Source organism: Lissotriton helveticus, chromosome 8 (genome assembly GCF_964261635.1).
Source record: "Lissotriton helveticus chromosome 8, aLisHel1.1, whole genome shotgun sequence".
Lineage (NCBI taxonomy): Eukaryota > Metazoa > Chordata > Amphibia > Caudata > Salamandridae > Lissotriton > Lissotriton helveticus.
In genome coordinates this window covers 1,395,579,478-1,395,593,618 of record NC_136069.1, presented here as the reverse complement: position 1 = coordinate 1,395,593,618, position 14,141 = coordinate 1,395,579,478, and the positions used below count along the sequence as shown (strand labels likewise).

Genomic DNA, 14,141 nt, shown 5'->3' with positions numbered 1-14,141 from the left:
GCAGGGTGATATGCAAGTGCAAGCTAGGAAATGTACTTTTTAGTTTTACATGTCCTGGTAGTGATAACAGCTAAGTTTGAATTTCACTACTGTGAGGCCTACTCCTCTCATTGGCTAGCATTGGGAATTCCTTAAAACACCTTTAAGCTGTAATTCTTGATTAGGAAGGTGTAGCTAAATCATGTTTCATATATTTGGAATTGTAAAGATAAATCCTCTTTTGTGGTACAGATGGATCCAGCATTACCATTTTAGAAATGGCACTTTTAGTAAGTGGATATTTCTCTGCTCCTACACTTTGTGCATCAGCCGCACATACAGGAAAGGTGGGTGTGACAGAAGACTCAACTGCTTTCTGATAGCTATCCAGAGAGGGAGCTCACACTTACATCTGAATAGGAGGTGTCCTGTCCCCACGCAAAGGACTGATTACCCCACCCCACAGACAGCCTGATAGACAGGGCTGGGATGAAAGGGGACATATGATCTTCAAGGGGCTGCTTCAAAGTCACCCCCGCTTCAAAGGCATATTTGGGTATAAGTACTGGGGCTCTCAGCCTACCAAATCAGTATACTACCGGACCTGGGAAAAACTCTGCTGAAGTAAAAACTGCTATGATGTAAGGAATGCCACTTTGCCTTGCCTGACTATTGTAAGAAACAGCTTGTTTGCTGAGCTGCTCTGCTGTCTGCTGATCTCTGCCCTGCTGAGGACAAGGACTGGACCCATCTCACTTGAACCCAGAGTGACTCCAAGGGCTTGCTGGCTTACCTCTCGTTTTCTGACTTCTCAGGAACACAAAAGGCTTCCTACAATCCTGCTGTTGCTGCGTGACTCTGCCATCTGTGAGGCCTACCCTTGCCTGAAGTGCCCCCTCCGGTCATGGGCCTCAGAAGGGGGTTTTGCAGCTGATTTTCTATAAAACCGATGCACTGTCACCACTATGCCGATCTGAACTGGCGCAGTGCCCTTCTACACCAACACTGTGCCGATCCAAAGACATCTCTGCACAGCTCAACGACACAGTGCCGATTTGATGTCCAGACAGTGAGGTTTGACTTCAACGCAGCGCCGATCTGAGGTCCCGACTGAGAGGCTCCACTTCAACGCATGGACTGGACTGCGTGAATCAGAACCGACGCATTGGACTCTCAACGACAACGCTTTGTCCATCCAAGATACTTTCTCAGCGGACCCTGCATAGGTCCTGTAGCCGGCCTCCAGCCATCGCGGTCGGCCTGAACTTTGTATGTACCCTGGTGCCTTGCAAACTGAAGTAACCTTCTAGCATTACTTACTGCAAAGCACTGTTTTTGCATTTATTCTTTTTTAAAAATCATATCTCGACTTCTACTGAATGGAGTTTTATGATTTTGGTGTTGTTTTACTCAGATACATGTTCCCTATTTTTCTAAACCCATGTGGAGCCTTTTTGTGGTGTTTTTATTTTGGTCTATTGTGTGTGTTTTGCACAAATACTTTACACATTGTTTCTTAAATTAAGCCTGCCTGCTCTATGCCAAGCTATGAGATAGTGAGCACAGGTGTTTATCTAGCTTACTCTGGCTAGGAGTACAGTCCCTACTTGAACAGGGTGCAAACCTCTGGCAACAAGAGACCCAACTTCTAACAGCGCCCTTAGCCCATAAGACAGCGTCCGCCCACTTCTCTTCCGGTCACTGCGATCCCAGCTCCTACTACCATCAACCCCAGGCAGCAGACGACAGACTTCACTGACAAATCAATCAATCAATCACCAAATTTGTAGAGCGCGCTACTCACCCGTAAGGGTCTCAAGGCGCTGGGGGGGGGGGTGCTACTGCTCGAACAGCCAGGTCTTGAGTTGTTTCCTGAAGGAGAGATGGTCCTGGGTCATCCGTAGGTGGGTGGGGAGGGAGTTCCATGTCTTGGCTGCCAGGTAGGAGAAGGATCTTCCTCCGACGGTAGATTTCTGAAATCGTGGGACGGAGGCGAGGGCGAGGCTGGCGGATCGAAGCTGGCGGGTGGGTGTGTAGAATGTGAGGCGGCTGTTGAGGAACTTCGGGCCCATGTCGTGGAGAGCCTTGTGTGCGTGGGTGAGGAGTCTGAACGTGATCCTCTTGTTGACGGGGAGCCAGTGAAGGTCTTTCAGGTGGGCAGAGATGTGGCTGCGGCGTGGGATGTCCAGGATGAGTCGTGCTGAGGTGTTCTGAATGCGCTGGAGTCTTTTCTGGAGTTTGGCTGTGGTTCCAGCGTAGAGGGTGTTCCTGTAGTCCAGGCAGCTGGTCACGAGTGCCTGGGTGACCGTCTTCCTGGTTTCGGTGGTGATCCATCGGAAGATCTTTCGGAGCATGCGCAGGGTGTTGAAACAGGATGATGAGACGGCGTTCACTTGCTTGGCCATCGTGAGGGAGGAGTCGAGGATGAAGCCCAGGTTGCGTGCGTGGTCCATTGGCTTGGGTGCGCTGCCCAGGGCAGGGGGCCACCAGGAGTCGTCCCAGGCGGAAGGAGATGATCCGAGGAGTGCATCGGGTGCACCGATGTGACTCTACTTGCTTCCTTAATCCAGCAGGCCAACCTCCATGTGTAGTGCTGTTTCCTCGACTCATGCCCACATAGTACATTTTGTTTGTAGCCTCCTATTACTTCCCGGCTGGCTTTGGTGGAAAGATGGGCTCAAGTTCGGCCGTTTCGCATGACTACCATCTTGCCTCCCTTATGTGCTAACCCCAAAGACATTTATGTTTACAAGGACAGCCTCTAAGATCATAGATCTGTTTCTCCAATATTCTGAAGTGGTTTAGGCCTGCTCTCCAATTAGCCACACTGAGCTACACGTTGGTTATTGGTAATAGTGTGTAGCATGACCTCAGACAGAGTCCTTGCCACTACTTCTCAGTACCTCTGAAGAACACTACAACTCCATAACAAGTGTAAGAATCTTTCTCTTCCCTTCTAACATCTGAGGCAAGTCGGAGATGTTTCTTTTCATATGAGCCAAAATTGTTCTCTAGTATAGTCCACATGATGTGGATATTTGAATTGTATTAACCTGTATTGTGATGAACTTGTTATGGCCTTATGAAGCATTAACGCAGTCTGCCAGGCGTAGGGGCTGGTTTAGATCACTGAGTACAGATTCTAACCCATTAATACTCCATCGCCCTGAAGGGGAATATGTACTCTGGATTTAGAGATGCCAATGTCCCAGTGGACATCACTTACACTGGCAGAAACTGCTGTCACAGCGGCTCCTGTCAATGCATTTGCTGTGCAGCTCTATCAACAATCCGGTGCCGTACAGCACACTTTTAATATCTTTTTTTATTTTCAAAATCCCAAAGTAGAATTTTTTTTTTGAAACTAAAACAATCAATGAACCCCTCACAATGGGAGCTTTTCTCATGGGGTGGGGGTCATTAAAATGTTTTGGAGGAGTATGTTAGCAGCAGAGACTGATCTCCGTTGCTAACATACTTATGTTCTGCCCAACTCTATATGAGGCAGACAGAACTTCAGTTTGTTGGAGAGGGTACTCCATCGTCGTTGCAACATAGTATCTTCTCCTGCAAACTGTAAATGAGGCGGAGTCTCTTTTAAGTTCTGGAAATGTGTTTGGCATGTGTAGGAACAATGTTCTATAGATATGCGCTTTTTGTCAGGGAGAATTAACATTGTACATTTTTGGTTCTAGTGGGCTGGATTCTGGGAGGCTTTCTAGATATACCAGGTATGGTGTCAATGTGTCTCTGAGCTGTAGGTGGCAGATGAACGGAGTCTTCAGCAAAGTCAAATGTTTCTGAAGAACTGACAACAATTTGAGTTAAGTGACACTTGTGGTATACATGCTCGCGGCCAGTTTCTTCTTCTCCCAAATTTCCGATAGTCATTCCATATTTGAAATACTGCTTTGGATACAGGTGGCACTTTAGGTGGTAGACCTAGCCCTTACAGAAAAAATGCATCAGGTCACAGTGACCTGTCCCTTCAATATGCTAGGCAGGGCCAAATATCAAAAATAGATTTGTTAGCCACTTGTCACTGAGATGCTTGAAAGTAAGCCAGGCAGGTTGCTCCCTACGCCGCACAGCACCACCTGTGTTTCGCTGCCCCTGAGCCCGCTCCTGTGGCGTGCTTGTAGTTCGAGGCCCGCCTCCACCCGCAGGCTACAACCTGCACCTCATCCCTGGTGGCCAGTGGTAGGCTGTTAGTTCTCTGCGCTCGATCTGCCCCTTTTTTTCTGTCAGCCTTGCTGTATGTGTGCTTCTGCTCCTGTATTGTGAATTGTTGTATTTCACCTTTTATTCCTTTTTCAACTGTTATACTGGTTGTACCCTTTTTTGCCTTCTGTATCCCCCGCCCACTCTTCCCTCCCGTTATCCCATCGCTACGGCCCCTGCGGCCCCGCCCACCTGCCTGCCCATTCGCCGCCCGCTCCCGCCTCCCAGCTGCTCCTCCCTCCCACCTCCCCTTATATGGAGGCCGCTGCGCGGCCACGCCACTAGTGTGCCGACGGCAAGCCCGTCTGCACCAGGACCGTGCCCAGCACCAGACCCCCTGGCCCCCGTGAACGCCACGCTGAACGCCGCCACTACTCTGCCAGCACCCTCCACGCCCTCAACACCGGACGACCGCACACCTGCTTCTTAGCCGCCCCGAAGTAAACCAGAGGACCCTTTTCCTGCCGGGGCTGCAGCTTCACCAGCATCCGAGCCACCAAGCCGCCCACTGCGACAGGACGCAACCACCTCAATTGCATACTACTGAACACCGGCTCCGCACGCAAACATGCCGTTGTACTCTGGGACCTGCTTGATACGTCCTCCCCAGATGTCGCCTTCCTGACTGGATGAACACCTCCTCGGCACCTGACGTCGCCATAGCCATCCCGGATGGCTACAAGATCACCCGTAGGGACCGCACCAACGGAGTAGGGGGTGGAATCGCCGTCATCCACAAAAACACCCTCAGGGACACGACCAGCACCGACGACACCCTCAGCACTGCCGAACACCTGCACTTCCAGATCCACACTGATTCCAACACCACAGTAAGAGGAACTCTCATCTACAGACACCCCCCGGCCTCAGTTCAGCGACTCCATCGCCGACTCCGTCGGCACGCACGACCTTGCCTCCACAGACTTCATCCTCCTCGGAGACCTGAACTTCCACCTTAAGAACAACAACGACACCAACTCCACCACCCTTATTGACAACTTTGCTAACCTTGGTCTCAGACAGCTCGTCACAACACCCACCCACTCCGCTGGCCACACGCTGGGCCCCATCTTCTCCGCAAGTTCCCACATCACCTTCAGCCACACCACCGAACTCCACTGGACCGACCATCGCTGCATCCACTTCACCTTCCGGAAATCCACCACGCACCACCGCACTCAACTGATCCCCTGCCGCAGCTGCAGCAAAATCACCGAAAACCAGCTAAACACCACCCTCGCCCAAAGCCCACCCGCCGACCCCACCGATGCCGACACCGCCGCTCGCAACCTCAGGCGCTGGATCGACAACTGCGCCAACACCCTCGCAAACCTGCCAAAAACTAGAGAAGAAATGGCACCGCGAACAGACACCGGACAACTACGCAGCCCATAAGAACGCTATCCGCAGTCACCATCGCCTCATCAGATTCGCAAAAAGGGCATCCTTCAAGGACCGTCTCGACAACAACGCACACAACAGCAAAGAGCTCTTCAATAACGTGAAGGAACTCTCCAACCCTAGCTCCAACACCAACGACATCTCACCATCGCAAGACCTGTGCGACTCCCCTGCCACCTTCTTCCATCGCAAGATCGGAGACATCCATGACAGCTTCAACAACCTGACCACCTCGACAGCCACCGACACTTCAGACCCCACAGCCACCACCCACATCAACCCTGGACCAGCATAAACGATGACGACACGATCAAAATCATGAACACCATCCACTCCGGCTCTCCGTCAGACCCATGCCTGCACCACGTCTTCAACAAAGCTAGCGCCACCATCGCACCCAATCTCCGCAAGGCCATCAACATCTCCTTCGAGACCACGACCTTCCCGGAGAGCTGGAAGCACGCCGAGATCAATGCCTTACTCAAGAAACCCATGGCGGATCTGAGGAACCTCAAGAACTTCCGGCCCATCTCCCTGCTCCCATTCACGGTGAAGGTCATTGAGAAAACCGTCAAAAGACAGCTGACCCGCTATCTTGAGGAGAACAACATCCTGGACCCGTCCCAGTCCGTGTTCCGTAGCAACCACAGTACCGAAACTGCCCTCATCGCCGCCACCGATGACATCAGGGCCCTGCTGGACAATGGCGAAACCGCAGCCCTCATCCTCCTGGACCTATCAGCCGCCTCCGACACTGTCTGCCACTGCACCCTATGCACATGCCTCCACAATGCAGGGATCCGAGATAAGGCTCTGGAATGGACCACCTCCTTCCTCTCCCGGCAGAACCCAGAGCGTTCGCCTCCCCCTTTCCATTCCAAAGCATCGGAGATCATCTGCGGTGTACCCCAAGGATCATCCCTCAGCACAACATTGTTCAACATCTACATGGCACTGCTCGCCCACATCACCCGACTGCACGACCTCAACATCATCTCTTACGCCAACGACATCCAGCTGATCCTCTTCCTCACCAAGTACCCCCTCACCACCAAAACCAACCTCCACGAAGGTATGAAAGCCGTCGCCGAAAGGATGAAGAACAGCTGTCTAAAGCTGATCTCGGACAAAATGGAGGTCCTCATCCTCAGCCCCACCCCTCAGCCTGGGACAACTCCTGGTGGCCGACCGCACTGAGAGCAGCACCAACACCCACCGAACATGCACGCAACCTGCAGTTTATCTTCCACTCAACACTCTCCATGGCCAAGCAAGTCAATGCCGTCTCATTATCCTGCTTCAACACCCTCCGCATGCTCCGCAAGATCTACAGGTGGATCCCCACCGAAACAAAAAGAACGGTCACCCAGGCGCTCGTCAGCAGGAGGCTGGACTACGGAAACGCCCTCTACACAGGAGCCTCGGCCAAACTCCTGAAACGACTGCAACGCATACAGAATGCCTCTGCACGCCTGATCCTCGACATCCCTCACCACAGCCACATCACACCCCACCTGAGAGACCTGCACTGGCTTCCTGTCAACAAGAGAATCACCTTCAAGCTCCTCACCCATGCACACAAGGCACTCCACAACACCGGACCATCATACCTCGACAGACGACTCACGTTCTACACCCCGAACCGCCAGCTCCGCTACGCCTACCTCGCCCTCGCCACCGTCCCCCGCATTCGAAGAGCAACCACCGGCGGCAGATCGTTCGTTCTCCCACCTCGCTGCCAAGACCTGGAACACCCTCCCCATCATCCTACGACAGACCCAGGACCTACTAACCTTCAGGAGGCTACTCAAGACCTGGTTTTTTGAGCAGTAGCAGCACCCCTCCCCCCAGCGCCTGGAGGCCCTCACAGGTGAGTAGCATGCTCTACAAATATCTTGATTGATTGATTGGTTGATTGACCTAATCAGTCTTTCCGAGGCGACTTACAGCACTTACCTATGTTGACTATGTGTGCCCTATTGCAACATAAAATATAACTTAGCATATAAGGTAATGTCCTTATTGTATCAGAAGATCACATAGAATACTTTGTTCTATTTTGCTGAAGATATTTTTGATGGCCTTATTGTGATGTTATTTACAGATTGTCTATATATTACTTACGAAATTTACAAGGAGTCAATGTAATACTCTTAATGTGATGGAAAGAAAATGTTCCTCCAAGTATTAGTCTTGCCGCAGGGTTTTACATAATTGTAACTGATTCTTAGGACATTTTGGATACTGGAATTCCCAGTCTAGATGGCAGTACCAAATAGTAATGACACATCTTGTGTGGGGGTTAGTGGTAGCACCGACCTGAGAACCATGGCCATTTCTAAGTCAAGAGTGCCTGAGTGCTTAGTTAGGGTTAACACTTATAGAGCATCCCCCAGCGGATCTAAGTATAACCATAATATCATAAATGAGGGAAATCATTTACAATTCTTAATATTATTTTGTATACATGTACTTAAAGGTTATTGAGCAAAGGCAGGTTTTTTCGCAATTAATTCTGTCTGATGGCCTAAGCTAATGTTTTTACATATTTTCACATGAAAGTTATCATAGGTTTTGGCTACATTACTGTGCATGAATAAACCTAGCCATTGTTTTGTTTGTAATTATGTCACATAGAGAAGTGCACATTTCTAATAATCTTGAATAATGAATATGCTGTGTGTAATTATTTAATTTTCAACTGCAAATCTGCTATGTGTCCTAATTGACTTGTATCAATTTAAAGCACATGTTGGAGACATGCAATTAGTGATGCACAGACGCACACACGTGTCGCTGTCAGAGCAGTCTGTTGATGATAGACGCTTAGGGGACTATTACGATGTTCGTCAGAGACACCGTGGCGGAAACGGGACCGACCGACCTCTGGTAGGCAGTCCCAACCACCTAATTATGATGCAAGTGCACATGGTGCGGTCATATCCTCCCATTTCTCTATGGAATCTTATGTTATGGCAATAAACCGGCTGTAACAAAAGCTCCCATAGATATATGGGATATTGTGTTAATCCCTGCACCTCGTGGCAGGCACCTTATTAAGAATACGCCAACATTAAGAATACACCATCATTTTCTGTCTGTATTTGCAATAAAGCATGACATATGTGTACAGAGCTTTTTTTCTCAATGAGCAGCTTGATGCAGGGACTAACAGGGAGCTGCTAGGGGCCCCAAACATGCTTTCCGACAGACTTTCTACGTCAGAAAACCAGGCATGGGAAGACTGACGGAAACTGTGCATCGTAATCCAGGCAGCGAAAAACGCTGTCCAAATGGATTACGGGCCGGTTCTGAAGGGCTGATTGGCTCCTTGAGCCCGTTGGAAGCCAGCCAGAATGACCGGTCGGTTTCAATTCCAATCGGCTGTATTATAAACAGTATGTCAGAATGGAAACCGACGACATCGTAATAGGCCACTTAGAATTTACCACTTGGAATGAACCAGAGCTTGGAGCAATGCTTGACCCAAGAAACGGAAACAGGAATGCTTAGAATCCCCAAACCTGAGGACTATCCTCTGCTAATGTGTGGCAAATATAAAGAGACATGCATCCAGAGAGATGTCCACAACTGGCTGCTATGATATGTGATGATAAATACTTATAGTTGTGAGCATAAACATTACAGCATGTACCACAATGCACTTTGGGGTGACTGATGCTAAAATGCCATCAATGTACTCCCGCCCACTGAAATAATTTTTACTCATTACAAATAACATGTATCGCCACTTAGAGCATCAAATAAGCTTGAAATCCATTAAAAGTAAAAATATTTGAAAACAACCAGCCTATTACGCTGCTTAGTATGTATAAAATAGGCCTGGGCGGCAAATTCCGTTCCGCTCGCTGAATATGGGTAATTTCGTGATCCGCGGAGAAAGCAAAATTGCCCAAAATTCTGCGTTCCGCGACTTCGCGAAATTTTTTGCTTGTTCGCCGTCTTAAAAATCATGTTCGCCAGATATTTCCCCCTGAGCACGCAAACCACAATTGCGAACAGGAAAAAAGTATCACGAACACGCATTTCTGCATGTTCGCGGAATTTCCGCGTGTTCGCGGAGATTTTTTTACTGTTTTGCAGAGATTTGCGTAACGCGATTACGCAAATTCCTCCCACCCCTAGTATAAAACATGCAATTATCACTCTGTCACTGAGTAAATAAAATGCGCTGCTTCTATTTTTTTTTTTAAGTTGTGATTTTCTGTGTTAAGAGTGAGGAATAGCACACAAAAGTACTATTGGGAAACAATAAAAGCAGCACATTTTATGGACAGCAAGCTTGAGTCCATTACTGAAAGACATATAAGCATCTAAACAGCAGTCCTGTGCATTCAACCTTTACGTACTCTTTCATAAATCTAGCAATAAAACTGCAATGAAACTACTTTCTTGGATTTTGCCACCGACACCTCCTGCCACCTAAGGCAAATGTCTGGGTGTCCAGGTCCCTGACCTTGAGCAAAGAAAGAGTGATGAAAAACAGAAGGTTAGATTGGGAACTTGAAGTGTTAGTATGTTGTTGCCATGACCAACAGTGATGATAAAGAAATAAACGGGAATGCTAAACCTGATGTTGCTGGAGGGTCCCTTGTGGCATGGGAAAATATAACAATGGATATTATAGATCCAATTTAGGGGTAAGACAGCAGGTACTGCTGCGGGGGTGGAAACTCATAGGATGGATTGAGGTTGAGCGCATGCAAAGGGTCTCCATAGATTTGGTGGTTGAATATCTAGAGAGGTTGTTCTGGAGATCGGGGATCCAAAAGTATGGTTGTACAAAATGGGGCCTACTCCCTCCCTATCCAAGAGGGAATGCATGGGGCTCATTGCCAAAATATCATTTTGTGATATCATCTGAGTAACTCACAAGTGAAGGTAACAAGGAAGCTACATAAGGTGAGCGTGTGGAGAAGGAGGCAAGTACACCACCTGTAACAAATGTAATGTAGAGGAAAGGCCCAGAAAGTTAAAGGATAATATTGTGATAAGGAAACAGGTGGGTGAAAACAAGGTATAGAAAAGTACAATGACATCAGTTGATTTGGTCAAAAGACCTTCGTCATGGTCTATCAAGATGCAAGGCTAGTGTTCTCAGCACCCAAGAAGGTATTACAATAGTTTACGGTGCATGCTGTCTTGGACGTTGGTTAGATTGAAATTAGGGGTGAGTAGGAATGTGTTTTATGGCTTAGTTAACTCTTATGCCAGATATTGTGTTAGGCTGCTCAATATAGATGTTGATTGTTCATTAAATTACAGAGATGCACAGGAGATTATTGTGGAAACACCGGGGTCATAGAATTGTCTGACGTAAATGTTCTAATGGGTTGGTTGTCACACAAGTTTGGTTCTGAGGAAGCTTAAAAGCTGATCTTGCCTTTACACAACACCACACTGAAATATGACAGTGAGAATAAATTGGCACCTTTCACACGCCTACAAAGACGACACAGAGGAGTAGTAAAAGTTAATAATCCAGCACCCTTAAAGCGTGCTTGACTAGGTAGAAATAGTAGGATTAATCAATTAGTGAATTTATGATGCTTAAGTTACCTTACATTATTTAGCAAGAAATGCTATGAAAGATGCTGATAATTTAGCATTGCTATTTGACTTTATTGCAGAGGGTCCTAACAAACTCGACTTTAGTGCAATTCCTAGATGAATCATAGTAGATGTCTGAAATGGGAAACATCATTTTCAACGAAGGCTTTTCTACGCGTGACGTTTACTACGAGGCACTTACCTCGCAAACGTCTTTTCCACGCGTATGCCTTCAACGACAGTCTTTGCCACGCATATACGTACTGGCTAGGGGGATTGGGGGGTTGGCGGGGGTCGGCTGGGGGAGGGGCTGGGGGGGGCCTGGGGGGGTCTCCCCCCCAGAAAAAAAAAAAGGAACGGGGCTGGGGGGGGTTAATTAAATTTAAAAAAACGCACTTCAGTACCAACGAGGATGCCACACACGGCGTCAGAGTGTCAGTTTACTGCCCTGAGCTCGGCTCCCTTTCCCAGTGCTTACGATAATTAGACAAAGAAAAACCTAAATTAATTGAGCAGGCGTCGACGGCTTCCTCCAGAGCGGGTTAATTACATTTAAAAAAAAAACGCACTTCAGTAGCACTGAGGTAAAAGGAAAGTGCCTCCCCCAAAGACGTGCCGTTACGGCAGTCCTTTTTTAATTTTGGCAGACGTGTTTTCACGCTTGTTTCGATGGTGGATGGAAGGTACGGGCTGCTGGTGAAAGACAGGAAGGTGTCAGGTAAGAAAATAATCTTTAGCATTTGTGTTTGTGTTTAGGACGTAAAAATGCGTGGTATGATCCTTCGTTGCAAATTCCAGCGTGGTAAAGCCACTTGCGAACTAAAATTCGCGTGGTATTGCCATGCGTGGAACTTGTATTCGTGGTAACATCATATATTCGTCTGAAATTTTCAGTAGAAGTGTTTAACTGTAGAAAGATCATTTGTGTTCAAGAACGAGTTTATTTTAATTACTTTAAGAATTAATTTACATGTTACTACTTCCCTAAAATAGTGGTAGTAGGCCACACTTAAAGTTGAATATTTTGGTGTACCAATTACTGACAATATTGTGAAAAAGCTTCTATATGATAAATGTGATTTATTTCATTATGCCTTAGGAGTTTGCTATACTAAAAGATACAAATTTTAATTTGAACATGTTAAAAGGTGTTTCTCCATAGGCTGCATTATTTCATAGCCTTGTACAATGAACTTTGATACATTTCTCAGATGTTGCTTTATTTGTTTTGGTTCATGCAACATTCCTTATGATAACTAGGATAGATCTTTACCCCTTGTGTTGGAATATTGAGAAGGTGACTTTTTCCTATATCCATAAAATGTAACGAGATTAACAAGCTCTAAAGTTATCTCAGTCTTATAGTGTCTGATGTTATTTTACAGAACCTGGACTAATTTCTAAATGTATAATAGACACAGTCATAGATTATTTTCAGGATTTAGGTGTTTTGCTCTTGTACTCTGTAGCCACGGCAGAGCTTTTAGTTTGCATGATTCTTGTTGACTAAACATCTTCAGGAGGTTTGGTCTACCAATTGCCATACTTTGTTTCTATAGTATAGACTTGAGACTTATTTACTTGATCTTGATTACCAATTTGAAAGTTGGCAACCGATCAATGGTCCTCATTGGGTAGATGACAGTTTGACATCCTGTTGAGATTCAGGTAATGACAGTAAAAGCTTCCTGCGCTAACAGTTCCAAGGCTGCCTTTTGAATTTAGGCTCCAGCAGACTGGAAGCACATAAGGAAACCTCGGTCTCTGGTGAGGTTTATGAATAAACTGGTGGATCTAACCAACAAGGTATGGGGTCTTGTTATTCTTTTAGAAAAAGGATCATATGTATATGTATGTTTCAGAATAATGAGGACAGTGGTGTCCTTGTTCTGCTCTGCTAGATGCTTTATGAAGGTAAGACCATCACATGGTCCCAATTTGAGTTTTTGTAACAATTGGATGTGGAGGAAGAAATTCAGAGTAGACAGGGGAAATTCTTTTCAGTCTCTTGGCTGCTGTATCCCTCAAGGCCAAACAACACCTGTTTCGGGCCAGCAGTATCCATCAGTAGTAATGCACTGCTTACAATAGCTGCTTCAAAAACATAACTTTTACTCTGTCTTTAATTTGAAATTGTACAATGCTCCTCTGCGTTTTGGCCAGGTCTATGCTATACACGTACCCAATACAAACATGTATAAATATCATTCAGATTTTGATAAGGGTCAGACCTGTAAATAATGAAGATGAAATGTCACCAGCTCCCCCAAGATTTTTTAAAAGGTCAGTCAATCTATAATAGGTCAGCAGTTGTAATATTCCAAAACATCAGATTCAGTCTACTTCAATGTTCACTCAGGTTTCCCATCTGTCTTTGACACAGTATTTAACTCTGTCCACCTACTCATGCCTTACTTGTAGAATATTAACTAGTGTCACTTACTTGGATGGTTAGATAAAGGATGGACAAGGGAACAGCTGCCACGATGAAAAGTGGTGTAGCACACACAATCACAAGGAGAGTCCCAATCACATCCAGCATGCAGTTTAACCAGGTGCGCAGGTAGTAATGAAACCGCTCATCGATTACATATATGTCCTGAAAACAAAAGCAGAACAATCATTTTATACAATTGACCTAAGAATAAAGTCCTACTCAATCTATCTTATTGGCTGTCTGGTAAATACCCTGATTGGCACGAAAGTACAGATTCACTTGCCCCTTGATTCCTACAGGGCCTACGAAGGAGAGATGAACGATCAAGTAGTAGGATAAAAGCAAAATCATCTAGACATTCAGGATGTCCCTGTATAGCCTGCCTTCAACACTCACATGAACCACAAAGCACCTGAGCCTTAAGCTCCAGCCATCAGAACAAAGATCCATACTACATTAACACCCAGAGAACAAAGGTAGTTTGAGTCTATTATTTCTGCCCAAAGGGGACTTTTGCATTGCAGAAGGGGCT

The 14,141-nt window shown here is 46.7% G+C and overlaps 1 protein-coding gene across 1 annotated transcript in view; it reads right to left on the bottom strand.

Moving 5' to 3' along the window:
* Nucleotides 1-14,141, bottom strand: part of LOC144773378 (ATP-binding cassette sub-family C member 2-like) — a 560,817-nt gene that overhangs the window by 168,615 nt on the left and 378,061 nt on the right. Inside the window, exon 20 of the mRNA XM_078658348.1 lies at nt 13,616-13,771. Within this exon, the coding sequence (XP_078514474.1) occupies nt 13,616-13,771 (156 nt within the window). The remainder of the gene's footprint in view (nt 1-13,615; nt 13,772-14,141) is intronic.